This window comes from Scaptodrosophila lebanonensis, unplaced genomic scaffold (assembly GCF_003285725.1).
Source record: "Scaptodrosophila lebanonensis strain 11010-0011.00,11010-0021.00 unplaced genomic scaffold, SlebRS2 tig00001415-arrow-pilon, whole genome shotgun sequence".
In the NCBI taxonomy this organism is placed as follows: Eukaryota; Metazoa; Arthropoda; class Insecta; order Diptera; family Drosophilidae; genus Scaptodrosophila; species Scaptodrosophila lebanonensis.
In genome coordinates, this window is record NW_022060742.1 from 3,641,640 (window position 1) to 3,663,646 (window position 22,007).

Genomic DNA, 22,007 nt, shown 5'->3' on the forward strand with positions numbered 1-22,007 from the left:
CACCCACACACACACACACACACACACACACACTAACAAATTTACATATAGCCAAGAACGTACGCATCCAAACACACATGTACTCGTACACTCAAATATCTGTAGGCTTCCAGGAGCAGAGCGCAAAAGTTGTGAGTGTTTTGGGCCTGCACCAACAACAACAGAATCGACCAAGACCTGCAACAAAACCTCACAAACGCTCTCCAGTGTTACACTTAAAACTCGGAGCTGGCGAAAAGTTTTGGCGTGTGCTCGTATTCTACACTTCGTTGCACGCCTTCGTATTTGACTCGTGCACCAGTTTCGGCTCGGTGTGCCCGGTCGCACCCTGAATTTTTTAGCTTCGTGATGTAAGTGCCACTCTGCCAGTCGGTCGCCGCATACACGCCTGTTTTTCACTCATAGCGAGCGAGCTAGTCGTCGCCTACTGTACAATTTGTTGAAGCGAGGCAAAGAAAACTTTCCAATTTCAAGAAAATCAGAAAACGGTATAAATAAATCCAATAAATGGCTTAAAAATATCTAAAATTAACAAATGTTGTGAAGATCGCGTCGACTGTAAAACTGTATGCAGCTACGCCCGGGGAAATGGCGCAGAAATGATATGATATAAATAATTTTTGTGTATATCCCAAGATGAATATAAAAAAATCAACTTGTTTAAGCAACGATAATTTGTGAATAAATTGTGCGAAAATTTTATGAAAATGCGCAGTTCAAATTGTGCCACAAAAAGTGTGCTATAAAATATTTAAAGTTTTTCACTACCACATGCTCACATACGAATGCACGCCTATGTATGTATGTAAGTCACATGGACATGAACATACGCACAGGCCAGGCGCAAAATTATTTTGAGCTAGGAAACGACAAAAAAAAGAAGAAAAAATGGTACAATAGAAGAAAAAAAACCCAAACAATCAAAAAGAAGAAAGAAAAGCAGAGCCTGTATCGCCTGCAGTGCCTCGCCTGTATGTATGTCTGTATGCGCGTATGTGTGTGCCTGCGTGTATGTATACGTTTACGTGTGAGTGTTTGTGTGTATATATAGCTATATATGTATAGTATGTGTCGCCGTCAATATTAACGTCGACATCGTCGTAGTCCTCGTGCCTGGCGCCTTCGTCTTGACAGCTCCATCTTCGTTTCCTCGCTTCGTTTATTCCCTTGCACATCTTTGGCTTTGTTTAATTTTCAAACTAATCGCTTGGGCGGCGGCATCGTTGATTAGCCTGGCAGCGGCCCGCATATGCTTTTAATTGCCAAAATCGCTCCCACCTACACCCACACACACGCCCAGCTTCTCTGGGCCACACACAGTTTATGACCTACTCCGATGCCCGCCTTAAGATGACAGTGGCCATTATACACTAGGGCGAGGTTAACGGCTTAAAGTCACAGTATATTTTATTTTCTACATATTTCAATTTTACTCATGCCCAGAACACTTTGAAAAACTTTTTATCAAGTGCCTTATAATAGCTTTTATGAGGTCTTTTATGTTTGGAGTTTCTATGAAACTGCTTTTAAATGTTGTTCTTATAGTAAATACAAAGGGATCGTATAACTTTTTATAATTATTTATTTATAATACATGACAAGAAACCTTATTCACTTGTGAGACAAAAAACAATCTCAATTGTTATTTCTTAATTATTCGCAATTGGGGATTGATTTCATTATTTTGTATTGCTTCGCTAGTCTTACAAGTTGTTTTAATTTGATGAATTATTATGTTAGCTAGAAGATTTTCAATTGCCAATTAGTAAGTGCTCTATTCTCATGAAAATTAAAACAATTTATCTCAAATTGTTCAAAAATTCTCGTTTATTCATCCTTTTTTTAATTGAATTATAAAATTGACTAGACACTTGTTCAATAATGTGATGGGGAGGCGACACACTTAAAAAAAAATTCGTGAGGCGGGTCTACAAATCAGGAAAAGTATCTATTTTAAGAAAGCAGTATCCTATCGTGCTTGACTAATATGAATTCATAGGCTGTTTATTTTACTATCATTTACATTTACATTTACGAAATATAAATTAATATTTGATGTATGGCTAGATTAGCAGAGTCCTTAGATGCATTACCGACTTCACGCTATCTGGGTCTGAAAACTTCAGGTTCTCTGAGACTCATAAACACATAAGTAAACGGTATTACAATAAAATGTGATGGAAAAGTCTTAAAAACAATATTGATATTTGCTTATTTCATTTAGAAAGCTTAAACGCCAAATGCTAAGAGTGACATATAAGTATAACAAAAAGAAACAAGATAGATATGTTCATCAGTCCGTTGTTCTGTCTTGAGTTATTCTACAGCTCGTATGTAGACTTGTCGTACCACACTAAGACCAAGTTTGTCATAACTATCTATAGCTTAATTATTTTATCTTCAAAATAACTCTTACTAGAATCACTTTTCATTGTAGAAAGTGTCTTTGAATAATATGGTATTTTTGAGATTTTTTTATGATAACTCAACCTAATCTTGAAATAAAGCTTAACCCTAGACTCGTTTAATAGGAGTTAGACAATTTTAATATAGTTTCTTCCATGGGTTTTGTTCTCATTTACTTTTTGTTTTTGTTAATTGTATTAAATACCGCAAAAACCAGCAACATATAAATCACTTCAAGTTCCGGAAGAAATTCGAAAACTATTTAAATAAAACTCGCACAAAAACTAAGTGCACACCTGCAATTAACGAAATATGTAGAACACACAAAACAAAACTGGCTAAAAATCGGCTTACAAATCAAATATGCAAGCAAAAAGAGGCACCTACACGCACATACTTCCATACAACAATTTGTATAAAAACAAAAAGCACTATTACAAAAAATGGCCAAAGGTTGACACACACGCACACACACACACGCACACACACACAGACGCAGGCAAACACATACAAGCGTACTGAGCGGTGTCGACTTCTAAGCCAAGTAGCAAGCGTTTATGCTAAGCAAAGTGTAACTATCGGGGTTGCGAGTGGACTTGGGCGCGCTGCAAAGGCACGTAGATGGGGCAACATCGGAAAGGATAACAAAAGAGCGGGGGGAAGGGGCCAACGAATATAGGAGCTCCAACGAAAGTGCTCCCGCAAAATAAAGGAGAGAGATAGAGAGAGAGAGAGAGATTGCAGGAGAGCCTTTGCAGAAAGCGTAGCATACTTACAGGCTGCGGCTATTTTTGGCATTTCTCTCTCCCGCTCTTTGAAAGTGGCGCCTGCTTAGACAGTGTGTTGCTTGGCTTGGCTTGACTTCGCTGACTGTCCTGCAAGCTACTGGCTGTCTGGCATGGCAAACAGTTCCGAAACGCGCAGCTGAGAAAATGTATCGGATGAAAACTGCACGAAAAATCAAGCGCTAGCAAAACGTTGACTTTAATAAACATACTTACAAATATACAAGTATAATATATGTATACAACAGTATATATGCATATATGTATGAGTGTCTGCTGTGTTTCAGCGCTTCACTGTTTTTGTGTTTATGTATGAATGTGGGTATGTGCTTGCATATATACATACATACGAGTGAGTATATGTAACTGCACATATAATATAGTTCATTTGCCACTGCGCCAGCCTGTTTGTGGGCGTGCGTCTGTGTGTGTGCAAACTTTGCCTCAGCAATGGAGTGAAAATTTTATACGACATGCGGCGCGCCCTGATTTTAAGCGCTTGGAACAAAATGAATTTTTTCTTTCAAATAATGACCAAAAAGTGATAGTCCAATTAATAAAATGCATATTAAATGTTTATACGAACTACAAATATTTAAAAAACAAATACTGAATTTAAACGCAAAAGCGAGTGGAACGGTGTGAAAACCCATTTAAAGTTGCTAAAAGTCTATATAAATAATACTCAGATCCTTAGCATATAACAAATAATCGAAATTAGGCAAATTCAAATGACTTCTTTAGATAACATAACAACAACAAAAAACCCAACACGGAATGAAAAACACATATTAAGCAAATAAATATAAAACGTAAAAAAATAATAATACAATATGTCGACAGTGCATAACATATAATTTTGATTTCAAATCTTATTTTCAGTGCTTGCTAAAATAAAAACAAAAGTTAGAGGAATGTATAAATTAGACTAAAATAAAAATGCTGAAAAAACACTCGAAATCTAAATTAGATATGAAACTGTGAGAGAGAGAACTATATTTTTAAAATGACTTTAGGCGCTTGCCAGGACCGCGCACAAAATGACACCAACTACAACAACATCAGGAACAGCACCGAATGCAGCATAAATGTGCATATTGCATATGTTGACCAAGCAAAGCAGAGAGTACCAATAACAGCAGCCATGGGCGAGCGGTGAGATGTGCACTATCGGATGCAAATTTGGATCACGAGCTCAGTTGTAAAATTGAAGTGCGAGCAATAGTCATACAGGAAGCCAGAGAGAGGAGGAGAGTTGCTGGTCGTTGCTTGATTTTTATACCTAACATTGCTCGCACATTTCACAATAAGTATTCATTGTAAATACAGACGAAGGAAAAGATAGCACCTATTAAAAGTCAATAAAGATGTCTTTGTCCTAACAGGACGTTGCTTGATTATCAAAGTCGGCTATCAAACAACAACAGCAGCAATAGAGGGCGTGTTAAAGCGGCGGGGGGAGAGCAACAGAGTCTAGGCATCCGCAATTAATGTTGCCAACGTCTTCAGCGCGCCTAACCACGTCAATTTCGTCTTCATCCCACCCCCATTCGTCACGTCAGGCATTGGCAAACGCTTCCGTTGCGCCCGAGATTCAGGCAGCAGCGGCGACGGCGGCAGAAGCATCGGTCCGTGCAGGTCGAGACGCGACTCAACCCAGTGCCGTTACGCTCGAAGCGATCTCCGATTCGTTTGTGTTGCTACAGCTGCTGCTTCTCTTGCTGCTGTTCTGGCTGTGCTTCGGTCTTGCACGCAATTCCACGGTCTGGCACTGGCAACGCATGGACATGCAATAGGGAGAGGCGAAAGCAGTCACCAACAGCTAACAGCAGTCAGCCAACAGCATAGGTCAATCAGTTGGTTTTGTACAGGGCCAAAAAGGGAAGATAGCGCGCTGTAGCAGCTCAACAGATATTGCAGCAACAACAACAACAACATAAAATACAACAACAACAGCAACAACAAATGACACATACCGAAGGACTGACTGAATGCCTCGCTGCCTAAACAAACAAAAAACCTACTGACTGAGACTTCAACTTAAAACAACATACAACAAAATCCAAAGGGCATAACTACAACAACAAATACAACAACTACTGCAACTATAACTAACTTACTTTATATGCAACAAAAACCAAAAACAAATCCAATAATAAACAACAAATTTCAAAAACGAAACTCAACTCAACGCAAACCCTTTCAATCAGTAATTTGCACTTACTGAAGGCCTCAACAACGACTTCCACAACTTCACACAACCAGTAACCTGTAACCTGTAACCAGCAACCACAGCACAGCCATGAGTGGTTCAGTAATGGACACAATAGGCAGCCTGACACAGTCACGTGCACCACTATTGACGCTATGGCTGACGGTGAACTTGGCGCTCTTTGGGCAGGGACCACCCGGCCGAATAGGCTCAGTCCAAGCAGCGTAAGTAGATACCTAATATTACCTAATGTGAAGAGTTACCAAATCACCGACCTTAGATAAGATACATATATATACAAATACCTTTAATTATTGAAATAAAGTCAAATTAATGGTCAGCTATAGTATTCTACTGATCAGATAGCGATATTTCTAATACGGTTCTAGCTTAGCAGCTGCGACGCTGAATTTTCCTAACACTTACAATAATCTTTTTGAAACACAGCTTTAAGAAATCGTATTAATAAATGTATTTTAAAAAATGCATTATTTTTATTTGACAAAGACTTTATTTTTAGAAAACGTAGGCAATAAATTGACTGCAGTCGATCTTTTTGTTTTCTTCTTCTTTTTTGAATATCCATGCCGGACAATATCCCTGTGCTATCTGCTCTGCAATACATTTATCAAGCTGAATTTTTGCAGCATTATGCGAGGCCAGTTCGCCGCAGAGCTTAAGAGTGGCTATTCGTGCGTGTACTTGTACTCACATGGTTCCCCATAGTGCCATTGCTTATGATAATTTATGAATATGTAAATTTTTTGCACGTTTCAACGCAGCCGCACAATAACAAATACGAGTTGAAGCTGCAAGGGAGTGGTGTGAAGGCCCAATTCCGAAATGCCCAACCAACGGTCGCCAATTAGGCATAATACCAGTTTGTTGGGGTCGCCATGGCGTCGCGTCGCGTCGCTTCGCTTCGCGTCGCATGCTTTCGCCTTCAGAAACAGTGTAGACAAATTATTATTATCCTCGTGACAATTCCATGTGCCAGTCATTAAAATTGCATGGGAAACGGCTACGGCTACGAGTACGGCCACGGGTGAGGGTACGGCTACGGTCGACTTTGGTCGACAGCTAAAAAATGACAACTGTCACGTGGTTGGCTTGTAATTACTCAAAGCCGTCGTACTGTTTGCCATTTTCGAGTGTTATTTGCTTTTGAAAAACACTGCCAAATGTTCAACAACTTTACACATACTGGTACCACAAATGGACAGCGCAGGAGATGTCAAGTTAGGGGGAATGAACAGCACAATGCTTGCCGCAATTATAGCATTAGCCGCGGGTTATGTCGACTTAATCATACAAATTATGGATTGAGCGCTCTGTGACTTCTGCTATTGCTTTCCTTTTTAGGTTAACGCTCATTAGTAAATATTTAGGCACAGCAGAGCCACAAACATTTGCATAACATGCCAAGTTGCCAGGGGTAATGCGGTCTATGCGCTAAGAAAGTGGCGTTTGGGATTGTTGTTGCAGCCTGCTTGAGTACAAATGCCAGTTTATGGGATTACACGGTCGCGTGTCCCGACTACGGGAGAGACGGAGAGGAAGACGGAGACACACGCGATGTTGCATGACGATTAGGCCATCACCATTGCCTTTTCACTGTTGTTGGCATTGCCGTAACAAGGGACAACTTGCGCAAAAAAAGCAATCGAACATGTCGTGGCACACAAAAGCTTGCTATTTATTTGGAACAGGAAAAGGTGCTAGCCACTTGTTCCAAGCCTTGCACAGGCTGCCACTGCCAGTGCTAGCAGCAGCAAAAAAATATGCAATACGAAATGCCAAGACGGCAGGCGGGACAGCTGAGCAGGCAAAACTCAAGGCATGCAAACACACACATACACACAAATACAAGTATATAGTATGATTGTATCCAAAAGGTTAAAGACCACACAGAAACCCTGAGAGAACCTCGAATGATGCGCCTGCAACTTGGCAAAGTTTGCCTGCCATTTGCTGCCCACGCTGTTTGCATTGCACCGTGGTTCACAATTAATATTTCATAATCTGACTATTATACTTGTAGGTATATTAGGCCTCATAAGGATACAACTGTTAACAAAATCTTTGTTTTCATTATATGTTATCGGAATGTTTGAACAAATTTTTTAATATTTAATTGAAGACTGTAGTGCTTTCGTTTCTGAGCTATTTCTCTCCTTGATGAACATCTTGCAGTAATAAGAAGACTAAGCGAAAATAATAATTGCATAGAAACAGATAGACGGACAGACAGATATGGCTATTGCCGCATCGGCACAACTTTCCTTTAACATTTTAAAAAAGTGTTAAGCACCTGTCCACTCCTGCGAATATTTCTTTTATGAATCAGCTTAAAATATTTAATTGGTTAGGCAAGTAGACTTGTTTTATGACTAATCAAACTTATTTTGAATAACATGTAAGTTAAGAGGTACACAGAATTTTAAAAATTGTCCACGTACTACTTATCATGAATATAATATAAGTGTATAAAAATAATTTTATGAATTTTCTTAAAGTAATATTTCATAGTTTCGAAACTCGTGTTCTATAAAAGAGAGCCACTGTGCTTTGCTCACTTTACAGACCTCCACCATAACAGCGCGCACACCAACGTAAACACAGCCACAGCCACAGGAACATCACGCTGTGCCCCAAAAGCCCGCTGTGCGACGGTTTGCTCCACATGAGTGCCCACTTCACTTGGAATTTATTGATAGAAGATAATACCAAAGTGGCAGCGCCAAAGCAAGAACAGTTTGTGTGAATGTGTCAGATTGTGTGTGTGTGTGTGTGTGTGTATGTGAATGTGTCAGATTGTGTGTATGTGCCTGTATAGATATCTGGGGTAGCTGCACTTTGCCTTAGTGCCATCAAAAAGCACCGCGCCCTCATAAACAGAAGCATCTTCAAGCTCGCCGTTGAGTGTCATTGAACATAAATTGTTGTTTCTTCACATTCTGAGTATATCCACAAGCGGACTGACTTATTGACTTGTGTGTACAGCATAAGATAGCTGCAGAAGTTCAGAGTTGAATTGCGCTTTCGCTCTTACTCAGCTCAATTTTCAATTAAAAATATTCAAGTTACATTTCCGTCTTACATATAAAAATTAAGAATTTAAACTTTGCTTGTTTGCCAGAGGGATCCAACTACGCTTATCTCTGTATTGTTTTCCACTTAGAAAACTGCTTCTGACACATAAATATAAGTATATACGCAGTATGTATCAGAGTAACGAGCATGTAGGAGCCTATATTATTTTTATGAGCTTGCGCATTTCCGCTCTGTTTTACGAGTCAGCATCGGCCATCCAATGCAAAACAGTAATGGGAAAAGTTGTGCAAAAATGATGCAAAACAAATAACAGATAGCAAGGAAAGTAGTTCGTAACAAACTGTTCCTAAAAGATACGAAATAGTTGCAGCCAGCCTGGTGTGACATTAAAGTGGCACACTGAGCTCGAATGTTCTCTGCACGACTTTTTTGTTGTTGCTGGGCCACTTATAAGTTTCGATCTACAACAATTCAAAGCCATCGAGTGTCTAAAATGTTGGCAAAATATGTATTCCACTTTTGCGATATGTGTTCGCTTAATACACACGGCTTCAATATGCAGCGAATATGAAAAACCTATTTTTCTTACAGTTTTCTCAGGCAATAGGCAAATATTTGCACATTGAGTCTCGAGTATGGCCCATTGACATTCGCAAGTGCACTCAACGGCAAGTACCATTTTCTCTTGAGCCCACTACTGCATAAATTATGTGATGGAATGCCACGAAACTTTAGTTTCAATTAGGAACGACATACTATACTTGTTATGTGATCGATAGCAGATGTTAAATCCAACTAACTGTTGTAATTTAAATTAAATTTTAAAAAAGGTATCTCATCAGAAATGTACACAAATATTCAATAACATTTATACTATATATTATATTTTTAAAAAATTAAGTTCATGTTGTACTTTCCTTTTGAAAAACAGCTTTAATGTTGTGTTCATATCGGAATTCCACATTCTAAGCTATGTACCAGTTTAAGCCCTAACTTGAATAATTTGCACTGAGTACGTTTGTATTATTGTAAAGGATTACTATTGACTGTTTCGCCGACCGGTCTTTCCTATCATCGACCCTGTCTGGAATGAATTAGCAATAGATAAGAAGTGTAAATGAAAGATAAAAACATCTGTTCAATTACTATCAATTATAATGCCCTTTCAATTAATCTTGTTAAGTTTTTGAAGATAAATAATGTAATTAATTTAATAGAAAACAAAATGGAAAACAAAAAACTCATTCCTATGATATTTCTTTATAAATCGTTATTATAAATGTAAAACAAAATGAAATCAGAATTATTCTGTGCAACTTATAACTAATTCATACTTGTATAATATTTCAAAGCGACTTACATAAATTCAACTAACATATTTGTTTTTTCTTGCTTCGTAGGACTGGTGGTGGCAGCATGTTGGGAGATGTGAACATATCTGCTATACTCGACTCCTTTAGTGTTAGTTACGATAAAAGAGTAAGACCCAATTATGGTGGTAAGTAGACCGATATTGAAAATTACTCTAAAAATACTGTTAGATATACACGTGATGCGGGTGCAACATGCAGCAAGCCAAAATGAAGAACTCGAACATGCATCATGTTTTACTATCTATTTACTTATCTTGATACTTATTTAACGTATGTGTACTATAATGAGCAAAACAAACTGTGTACGTGTTTCAGGACCTCCCGTCGAAGTCGGAGTCACCATGTATGTGCTATCGATCAGCTCGCTCTCAGAAGTGAAAATGGTACAAGCTTAAGGACCTTTGTACCTTTGTAGATTTGCGCTCTTAAGCGTCTTCTCTTTGTTATGTTTTCTTGATTAACTTTTCGTTCACTCTAAGTATTTACTCGTTTGTTGCCTATTGAAAACAATAATACTTACAACAACGTTCAATTCTTTTGTTTGTACTCTATCAACTATTACAATCTGCAATGATTTATAACTGTTTCTCAAAATATTCCACTTGAAAGTATTTTGCGTCCATCTATTAAACTTATACAACACATTGAGTTTTGCTTTTGCATTCTTTTCTTAGATGCTGTGTTTAGTGTTTTTTCTATATTTCAAACAAATTTCTTATGATTTCTTATAACTGTTTTGTTTAATTTCTATGTAACCGTTTTCTAGGAGCGAACTTTAAGAAAAAAGGTGTAGAGTTTTGTGTGTTCAGGCTGTGCCACTTAAGGGCTTAGGAAGCACTTAATGACTAATACTAAGAGTCCTTAATAAATTTGTGTATTACCTATCCATAAGAGCATATTCCCACTACCCCACAGGAAAGGAAAAGCTTTAAGATTGGCTAGAGCTTATTATTTTCTGATCAAATATTATTTATTTTTGAACGCAGCAGCATATCTTAAAAATTCACTACAATCCCAACAAAACAACCATTATCTGAAACCAAATTTCCTACATCACAAACACTTTTGCAAAAACACAGAGAAGTTTTTAACGGCAACAATTTCGCTCTCACTTTTTGTGATATCAATATTTAGTGGTCATCCTTCTTCTTTTTTAATCATATGCAAATCACATATATCAATAAAGCTTCAGTAGCCGAAAGCAAAATCAGAATGTTCATCAAATAATTTGATTTCTTTACAAGTTTCGATAACACGACACAATACCAAGACATTCTTTCCACAAAAGTGCCAATACTTGATCGTATTTAAAGGAAAAACCCTTTTATTACGTAACATTAACATTTTTTTTTTTTTTTTTTTTTTTTTTTTACATATATACAATTTATTAAACTAGTTTTCTACTACCAATATGGCAGCTTAAGCTAGTTGAAAGTTAGGGAATACAAAAGTTGTCTATAGTAAGCATCTATAGGACGCACTTATATCTATGTACATATATACAATATTTACAATGTTTTACATTAGAAATGAAATTATATTTTATGATATATATTATATATTTTATACAAGGGATCTTGTGGGGAGATCCTTTGGATGGCACTTCTTCAATCTTCTCTTCTTAGGTTTGGACAGGAGCCGCCTCGCTAGTGCGTTGGGGTGACTGCCGAGTCGCTTCTCGTAATTGCTTGCGTGCATTTGAATGACATCGCCAACCTTGGGGACACATAAGTCTCTTTCGATGTCCCTAGTGCGCATATACCAGGGAGCGTTGCATATTTTTCTGAGTATTTTAGCTTGCGCAACTCTTATTTTATTTAGGTTCGATGCAGCGGCAATGCCATAAATTGGTAGCGCATACTTCCATATTGGACTTAATATGGACTTGTATACTGTCACCTTACTGTGCAGAGACAGCTTGTTGCAGGGTGCAAGCAGCCATGCCATCTTTCCGGCTTTTGCCATGACCGATCGCTTGACCATTGTTGTATGCTTGCTGAAGTTGAGTCTTCTGTCCAGAATGACACCAAGATATTTGTGCGAATTTGTATGACTGAGCGTGGACCCCAACATTGTGATATCTCTGCATGACGACGGCCTTGTTGTAAATGTGACATTCGCACACTTGCTGGCGTTGATACCAATGTTCCAATTCAGAGCCCACTTCTCGAAACTACTTACATACTGCTGTAAGGCTTCCGAAGCTACATCGATATCTCTGCATCTGGTAAGCACCGCAGTGTCGTCTGCGTAAGTAGCTATTAGTGCGTCATCCTCGTCTACTCCAAGGATCTCTTGCGGTGCAGGCATATCAGCAGTAAATAATGTATACAGGGTAGGACCCAGAACACTGCCTTGGGGCACTCCTGCACAAATTGAGCGCCTCGTGGATTTCACTCCATCAACAGCAACTCTGAAGCTTCTGTCCCTTAGAAAGCTTTCGATGAGTTGAAACAATTGAGGAGTTAGCATGCCTTTCAATTTGCAGAGGAGACCATCATGCCACACTCTATCAAAAGCTTGTTTAATATCCATAAACACAGCCACTGAGTACATCTTTTGCTCCATGGCTTCCAGGGCGAAGTTGACCACACGGTGGAGCTGTTCCGGTGTTCCGTGACTTCTTCGAAATCCAAATTGCCATTTTGGAATTCTGCGCGTCACGGCTTCGAGCTGGAGAATCCGGTCCAGAATCACGCGTTCCATCATCTTCCCGAGGGCAGGTAGCAGACTAATCGGCCTATATCCATCTACTTCAGTATGCTGTTTCTCTGGCTTTGGAATCATCGTAATTAGCGCCATTTTCCAGCAGTTTGGAAAGTGCCTCAGCCTGAGTATGTTATTCATGAGCAAAACAATATACAGCAGAGCCCTTGTGGGGAGCAGTTTCAGAGTCCTGTTGTCTAAAAGGTCTTCTCCAGGCGCTTTTTTGACCTTTAGATTTTTTATCTGCTGTACCACTTCTTGCAGTGTAACTGGGCTTGCAGGCAAGGCCATTTGGAATGGCATCTCCAGCCTAAGCTCGACTACCCTTCGCCTATCTGCTGATGTAAAGTCAAAAGGCTTAAATCTTTCCTCTAGGCTGTTTGCAAAAATTTCAGCTTTCTGCTGACTGGAATAGCTCCATCCACCTGTAGGATCCTTAATTGGAGTCTTAGGGATGACCAGCCTCTTGAATCGCCTCGTAAGCTTCCAGAGCGAGTAATTAAATGATGCATCTGGACCAGCACTTTCCAATATGTCATCAATTCTGCCTTGTCTGATTTTAGCAAGCTCTTTTTGCAGTCGATTGGACAGTCTTTTGTAGATTTGATGAATGCGAGTATCTCCAGTTCTTGCATATTCTTTCCTGACTCTTCTTTTCAGGCTTAAGAGCGCAGCAGCCGTTGGTGGTAGACTAGCTTGACTATGTTGGGTTGGCAAGCGTAAAGTTTTCGGTGCAGCAGAAGACGCAGCCAGTGAAATGTTCTTCATGAGGATTGATATCGCGTCTTCGATATCCTCTGGACTGTTAATTTCGACGTTCAGGTTAATTCTTCTTTCGAGATCGGCTTTAAAAACATCAATACGGGAGCCAGGTGGTAGAATATATTCCCTCTTGGGATTATATTGCGGTGCATGATGTAGCGTCGCTACTACTGGAAGGTGATCCGATGCGAGCTCATATTTTGTTTCAACGGTGAGTCTGTTTAGGGCAATCCTGTTGACAATAAAGAAGTCTAGTGCAGAGGGGTTAAGCCGTGTGTTGTATGAGTAGAAAGTTGGCTCTCCAGTAGCAAGAACTTGGCAAGTAGTACTAGCTATGGCCTCTTGCAAACACCTTCCTCGCCTGCAAGATCTGGAATTACCCCACCATTGGTGTTTTGCATTAAAATCACCGCCTACAATAAACTTATCTCCTAAGGTTGCAAGCAATAGATCAAAGTCGGCCCTGCACCAAGCTTCATTGGGAGGAAGATATAGGGAGGAGACTTTGATGCTTCCACCATTCGTCGTTATAGTTACGCTGGCCGCTTGGATGCTTGTTTTTAGAATTGGCTCATTCTGTGAATGAGCGATACTTGATCTAATGATGACTGCAGAACCACTTTTAGCGGTGCCACTGGGATGATTAGCGTAGTACTGGTCGTATCCTGGCAAATATGCGTTCAAGCCAGGACGCATATGCGTTTCGGTTATTAACATGATATCGATCAAGTTTGAACTTAGGAAAAGCCTGAGTTCATCATTGTTTTTGACCAGGCCCCGTGCGTTCCATAATCCGATTTTTAACAGCGGATTTAACATTTGGATATTAGTTTTTGTACCAAGTCACGGAAGGCTCTATTGGAATCCATGTTTTCCTGAATGAGCTTATACATTTGATCCATTCTTGCGTTTAGATCAAAAATCGCCTTTTCCAGCATACTAAATTTATTGTTTAGATGCCAATCTTCAGCGGAAATGTGTGCCCGGGGCGAGTTTTGGTTTGTTGGCGCGATTGTACGCTTTCCTTCAATTGGCCTTGCTGCATCAGCGTAAGAGAAGCCACTCTTAACAGCAGAGTTTGAGATGAACTGTACTTTATTGCCTTGGTTGTTTGGGTAACTCCTATTGCTACCGATGACTAGACCATCTCTCGGCAACCTCACAGCTGGCTTAAGTTTTTTGGCTAGATCAATTCTTACCTTGCAGCCTCTGAAGCTCGACATGTGGTCTTCGCCGCAATTAGCGCATATAAATTCCCCATTATCATTCAGGTTACATGATTTTGAGCCAGTATCATGGTCCCCCGAGCATTTACCGCAAACCGGCTTTTTAAGGCAATAGTTCCTCGTGTGCCCGAAATCTTGGCATCTGAAGCATTGTACCAGCTCTTTACTCTGTTTGGCCTTTGATATTGTAACCCTGTGTCTACCAATTTGAGTTATTTTTAGTGCCTCAGCAACGTTGGGTGCGTTCTGGAGGTTAACGTAAAACATATTTTGTCTTGTTTTGACATTATTTATGTCCTCACCATCCTCCTCATTAATTTGAATGTTACGCCAGTCCGGTTTTCTGGGGCAATATATATTCAAAACTGTAAAGCCCTTGTCGGTAAAGGTGCGCTCTATTAATTGCCTGGGTACATTGGGATGAATATCTCTGAGCACCAATCTGCAGGGTTTGTTCTCCTTCAACTGGTGGTGCCAGAATTGACAATTTTGATTGGACAATAATTTGATTATTGCACGAAACGCATTCGAATTCTTCGTATAAATACGCGAGATCCCAGATTTCGATGTGCGTATGTCGTAATCGTCAGGGGAGACAGCAGAATTGAGCGCCACCTCCAGCTTATCCAATTTGTTAACTTCTGGCACACATATAGCAGGAGGCTTAGGAATACTACTTCCCTGCTGGAAACGGCTGGCTTCATTTTGCTGGCTCGATGGATCTTCGGAATCTGGCTCTTCCATTTCCATAATGGAATCAGCTTCTTCCGAAAGGGCTGCAAATCTATTATTTTGAAGCGCTGGCGGAGAGGAGGACGCAGTTCGTTGTCCCTGGGTTATATTGACAGGAGTTGGCTTATTTTTTTGAGCCGATTTTAGTGACTCGACGGCTCCTTTCCGCTTCCTATTAATACCGGGTACTGACATTTGAAACGAGCAAAATTTGTCCAGAGTTGGATTTGCAACTAAGTTTGTGATTGAAGCCGGTGTACTCACAACGGCGGGTGTGGAGCACAAACTGCCATTTGATGTCGCTACTGTAGTATACATTGATTGAGAGTTCACCACAGAAAACGTTAGGGTACTTGTAGTCGATGTACAAGTGGTTGAGGCAATCCAGTTACTGGTTGAGCTTGACGGCTTTAAGTATGGTTTTCCCATTGACATATGCAAGTCCTTGGTTATTTTTGCTCTCAGCTCCGAAGGTGATTTACCAGAAATTTTTCTCATCTCCACGTACTTCGGCAGCTTATTGACTACTTCCTCAGCTGCTCCGAGAGCGGCCGAGTCTTCATCAGCATTCATTTACGTGAGGTAAGATGACTTGCAAAAACAAGCAAAGAAGAAAAATTCTGGGCTGTCTCTGCTTTGATGACGTGTATACGTCAGCAGAGCAGCCCCATACAGCAGACTAATTGTTGATTGGAATCCAAGAAAATAAGGATACTAAACGATTGCCAAAAAGCCAAGGTGAAACTAGGTTTCCGGGTGATTTTTTTTTTTTTTTTTTTTTAACGCACTATACGCGAAATAATTGAAAAAGAGGAATTTACTACAATTTTTCACGGAGCGCACAATAAAAAGTCGACTTGTCACTTTGAACATTAACATCAAAAACGAAATCAACATTAGTATGTGAATCGATTTGGTTTTCATTCAGAGCGCGCAGAAACAAACGAACACACTAAGAACACAAATTTATTTACATTTCTGTCAAAAAAAATTAATATAAAAGTGTAAACAAGAAGAAAACGCGCACCGCTTGTTATAACTGTACCATATATATTTAATTTTGCTAATGGAAATTAAACAGCACCACGTACCAGTATCGTAGTAATACAAACGAATAAACTGGATCCACGAACAACCTGCGAGCCAGCGAGCCTGCCAACCTCCAAATACGCACAAAAGTAGGCAACGAAAAATTACTTCGCGGGCTGCTGCACAGCATTTATAGCATCTGCTGCCTCAAAAAGTCGTCGACTATTGTTTCTGTACTGCTGTCTGTGTGTGTATGTGTGTGTGTGTGTGTGTGTGTGTGTGTGTGCGTTTGTGTGTTTCTCTTTACGTGTTTTCGGCTTTAGTTACTCCGTATCACAACAATAACAACAAGAACAACCACAATAACAATCAATAAACTGTAAACAGAAAAAGCGTCAACCCTGTGTGTATATGTTGCAGGTCCCCCTGTGGAAGTTGGCGTCACAATGTATGTCCTCAGTATCAGTTCGGTTTCGGAAGTTCTCATGGTACATATTATATACCAAAACAATTTTAAACACCTACAGTAGAAGTCTGTTAAGAGGAAATCTAAATGAATCCATAGTATTTATCGTTTTGCAGTGGTCGCCACTTGAAGAAACAATTTTTTAGCATTTTACTCCTACCGGATTTCTACTGTAATAAGCAGAAAATTCATTTTTGATTTAATTAAAATAACTAACAAACTCATAACTACTCGTACTTTCTGATTTCTCTCTATTCAAAACTATCTCCCTGTGCCACTCTTGATCTTTTTCTTGCTTTCTCTCTCTTTCTCTCTGAACATGTCCATTCTACAAGTATATCAGAAACATTATTTGCTTTAGTCATTGTTTTTTCGAATTGGCATAAAACATAAAAATTAATTTACTTTTTCTTTCACTTCCATATATAATCCAATCCAAGTTTTGGTTCGACATTCAAATTCAAATGTTAATTATTTTAAATATATTTTTAAAGAACATATTCAAGTGTTATACAAGTTCAATGTTGTGTGAAAATGTTCTGTAATGAAATTACATAATTTGTCATTGCAATCAAATTGTAAATCGACATTTAAATATATTACATAGCCATAATGACTTCCGTCTATCATTTTCATGGATTATTCAGGTCATTTTATGCAACATTTTGTTCATCCATTGTTTTCAAATGTGTCCAGTATATACAAAAAATTTCACTCATCTTATATATATCAAACTATTAATCGTTAATATTAACTCAATTATCTGTTGTTGTTTGAGTTAAATATAAGCTCAACAAAAACTGTGAACAGTATCAATAATTTGATGGACTGTGCTGCTCCCTCTTTCTCTCTATCTTTTATGTTTTTAACGCAACTCAAAATACAAACTTAGCGCAATTATAAAGCGCCTCGGCATTTCGTATAAGTTTAATGCTATTTGTGTTTCATTGCATCTTTTGATTCGCTCAATGTACACAACACTCGGACTCAAGCGGACAAACATTAAGTCATATATTCATATATTTTTAATATTAATTTGGTTACCACTCATTCGAAACAATATGCACCACATTTGAATCACATACAAACCAATCTATATTGATGTTATAAGTATTATCAAATATTTCTTATGTTATGTTCAAATATTAAATCTGACCGAAGACAAACACGAACATACAAATTTATAAAGCAGCCATCATGACATAGGCTGCACGCATGCATATGTATTAAAAACTGAATGAACGTACACAAATATATAAATATTTATTTATACCGTGCATAGGCAAAATATACAAAGTACTATTTAAATATGGGTATGTATTAGTTTTATTCAATTCGGTTAGACATTTATATTGCGTTAAAAAAGAGGCCCCGAATTAAGAAATGGCTTGCTCGTTAATTTATTTTACTTTCACGTTCATTTTATCTGTTTAACCCCAACATCTAATAAGAAGAAGTACATCGAAATACAGCTTAGTTTTACTTTTTTCTAATAAAGTATTCATTTCTTGAGTTTATAATATTTTTGTTCTAAAGTTCAATTAAAACAATAATGGGGGCTTCAAATACAGCTCTGCCAAAATCGAATGAGTTTTTTAGAAAAATTAAAACATCAAAATCTGTTAATTTATGTCAGAAAAAAGAAGAAAATCTTCACATTGTTATGCAGCTTTTTTTAAGATTGACAACTCGATTATTTGCCTCTATAATTTTGAATTATCTATTAAAATTACTATAAAAACAACTCCATTATGTAATCCTGTTATTTTTTTTTTACTAATTCACATACTCGTACTAAGACACTAACACATCATGCTGCCATCATATCAGAGTTTTTGATACAACTCCTTAATACTGAGCATATGTACAACCGAAAATTTTCATTTCATTTACCACAAGGCAGGCATTACTATAGATGGTCTTAGATCTACAAAGTTGCACGTAGTTGAGCTATTTCAGAACTCAATTTCTATTATAACGTACAAAACAGAGCGGGAATATAAAGTATGCGTCACTTAACGAGAGGGAAAGAGAAAGAGAGAGGAGATGCAAATCATTGTTACCACATTCAAGTTTAGCACTCAACACTAAAATTCTTATAGCACAAGCTGTTTTAAGCACATTCACTCAAAGACCAAAACTCACATAAATGACACCAAATTTGAAGCTCAGTGCAAAGTCACGTGCAATTATATCGCATTTAATCGCATCTATACTATTAAATCTGATCTACAAGTATAAACAAAAAATATTCACTACGAAATTAAACAAAACTATGCCAAAGGTAAAAATGTAAATGTAAAATACGGATTTGTTAGAAAAACAGACGCCCCAAGTGCAAAAATACACACATCGTGAAACAGGCATCATTCAAATATGAAAAGAAAAATAACACAGTCACAAAAAAACACTACCAAATGACACACATACACATACATATGAACACACTAATTATTAATGCTAAACAAGTCAAGAGTGCTACTAATCTAAACAGAGCTTTTCAGTAATCAATTGGTTACCGTTACTGCTATTGATGTGCAAAGCATTTTAGGTTTATAATATATACAATTGTAATAAACGAATTGGCAATTGAAACGCGATTTTTTTGATTTGTTGATAACGGATGAATTAAAAAAGCCCAAGTATTAATGCTTTAGAAAGTGAAAATTACATAAATTTAAATGCGTTTCACAAAAACAGAAACAATTATTAATAGTATTTTGTGACAATTCTGGTGTAAGACGCACGGTCGATAAATTCTAGCAGAATTAATATGAATTATAGGACTTCCCGAATTAAAAGGGGGTCCCCGTCCATTTTATCTCAGTTCCATACTTTTCTGTTTGATTAAATCGTTTTATGAAATGTATATAATGTAATTAAAAACCGATATTGAAATAAATTTGCGTTTTAGTTTTTGGCGCGCCTGAGCAAATGGAAACCAAATCTGTCAATATGATGAGAATTGCAACAATGAACGTGTCATATCGAATGCAATTTTGAATCAAAAGTAAAAGCGACTCGGCGTCCATAAAAGTATCAAAAAGCAGTGTGCGAGTATAAATATTTCCTACAAAATGTACAATTCCCACAAAACCACCTTGTTTTCAGTTGTCAATTTCACAGTTTGAAGTGAATTGTATGCATGGCGTGCTTTACAGAAAACGAGTTTATAATATAAATTCGCGAAATCATTGTTAATATTTTTCGAAGCCACAAAACAAAAACAACAATACAAATACTAGAGTGCCCGTAAGATAATTTCCCATCTTTTTTCCTATCCATGAACCCGCAAAACACCTCCGAACACACTAAAATAAAAAACTGTCTTTTTTCCAGTATTTTCTCTTGTTGCTCGTTTTAAATCCACAAACGGTTGACTCTCACTCAAAGCTTCTGTGCCTTCTCCGTACACCCTGCACATTAGATCTGGGGCACATCTCCACGCCTCCAGCATACTATGCTACAAGACAGCAAGACAGAAAGCTAATACAGAAACGCTGCAAAAACATAGACATCAGCTGTTCTATATACTATATACTATACATAAAACCCTGTTCTATAACAAGACACATACCAAAATATACCCAAAGAACAAAAATGTCCATTCACATGAGCTAAAGTTCCTGATAGGTTTCTGCGTTACTCTGCTACTGTACATAGGCTAAGCTTAAACTAGAAAACCATTAGTTTACAAGATTTTTAATTCTTTATTGTTTGTCTATAATTTGCCTTGATTTGTTATGCTCAGTTCCCTTAAGTTCGACTTGAATAAAAAAAACACTCCTACCCAGATGATGCTAAAACTGAAATAACTCTCGCTGTACAAATTTAAAATCTTGCTTGCATGCCCCAATTGAGATATATAATCCGCCTTAATTGATTCCTGCCCCTATATATATACATATTGGTTTGAACAATCCGATGCACGATATTCTTTCTGTTTTTGTCGCCGTTAGTTTTTATACGTATTAACTGTAAATGTTCTCTAACTGTTCTCAAAAATTTCCGATGAGTCTCTACAAATGTACCCCTTATTTCTTATACTCTTTCCTTTTATTTGAATACATTCTCGTATCTACACTGAAAACATTTTGTTTCTTACAGAGCTAAGGTTCTCATTGCCAAGATTACTAATATTAAACAAACATCTCTTTTTGCTCCCTCCCAACAACAACTACAACTACAACAACATGGTCTTTAAACGATATCGATACGATTTGATTGGTGATATAGGACTTTACATTGGATTTTTACTTTCGTCAATTTTGGACCGATCCTCGTTTAGCGTATAGAAAACGACCTGGTGTAGAAACACTGTCGGTGGGATCAGAGTTCATAAAAAATATTTGGGTACCTGACACCTTTTTTGTAAATGAAAAACAATCATATTTTCATATTGCAACAACCAGTAATGAGTTCATACGCGTGCATCATTCTGGATCGATAACAAGAAGTATTAGGTAAAAATCTCTTACTGACCAATTCTACTTACAAGACACGAATACAAAAGATAACTATTTATATATACTTATATGTATTTATACGTGTATGTGCATTGAAGTTTACAAGTTTACAAATTAAGCAAAAATTTAAAATTAATTAAAAACAGAAACTTCTAAAAGCCTGTGTACTAGTACGCCTACATACTACAAACTACTATGCATAGTACTGCCAAAATTACTACATTTTGTTAAGATTTTTTTTTACCCTATTTGCAACTTTTTTGGTGTATGTATGTAATTCGATGTTGTAAATTTCTAAACAAAAAAACGAAAACCAAATGAACGTCGATCATTTTTAAGCAATCTGCGAAATCAAGTGAGTTCAATTGGCAAGTAAATGTGAAAGCGGAAAGACGAGCGTGACAGCAAAACTATTTGTTTGGACTTCCCAGGCCATGCATGAATAATATCTCAATAGATAGAAAGTTAGGAAATTAGGAACGGCACCAGAGATATGTATATAACACAAATGTAAATAGAAAATAGTCCGAAATTGAAAGAATTGAATTGAAACGTTAAATACTGAATGAAGGGAGAAGTAATGGTACCAGAGTTGCATGCCCTTTGTGTCGTTTACACCACAAAAAGGTTTGGCTAGCCGCAGTAGCATCATCGTCGACTACTGGGCACACTATTTTCTACTACCTTTAAACAAGAATCTGTCCAAAATCGCATCAACCAAAAACTGAAAGAAATATTTAAAAGAGCGAAACGCGCGCCAGCGACGCCGTAAGTAAGATAATCGTAAAAC

General features: G+C 37.8%; 1 protein-coding gene across 1 annotated transcript in view; it reads left to right on the plus strand.

Annotated features, from left to right (window-relative positions):
• The first annotated feature begins 368 nt into the window (after positions 1-368).
• LOC115632977 (gamma-aminobutyric acid receptor subunit beta) overlaps positions 369-22,007 on the plus strand; it is a 37,234-nt gene continuing 15,595 nt past the window's right edge. The window contains exons 1-5 of the mRNA XM_030530288.1: positions 369-488; positions 4,074-5,627; positions 9,858-9,955; positions 10,146-10,213; positions 20,988-21,214. Of these exons, the coding sequence (XP_030386148.1) occupies positions 5,494-5,627; positions 9,858-9,955; positions 10,146-10,213; positions 20,988-21,214 (527 nt within the window). The 5' untranslated portion in view covers positions 369-488; positions 4,074-5,493. The remainder of the gene's footprint in view (positions 489-4,073; positions 5,628-9,857; positions 9,956-10,145; positions 10,214-20,987; positions 21,215-22,007) is intronic.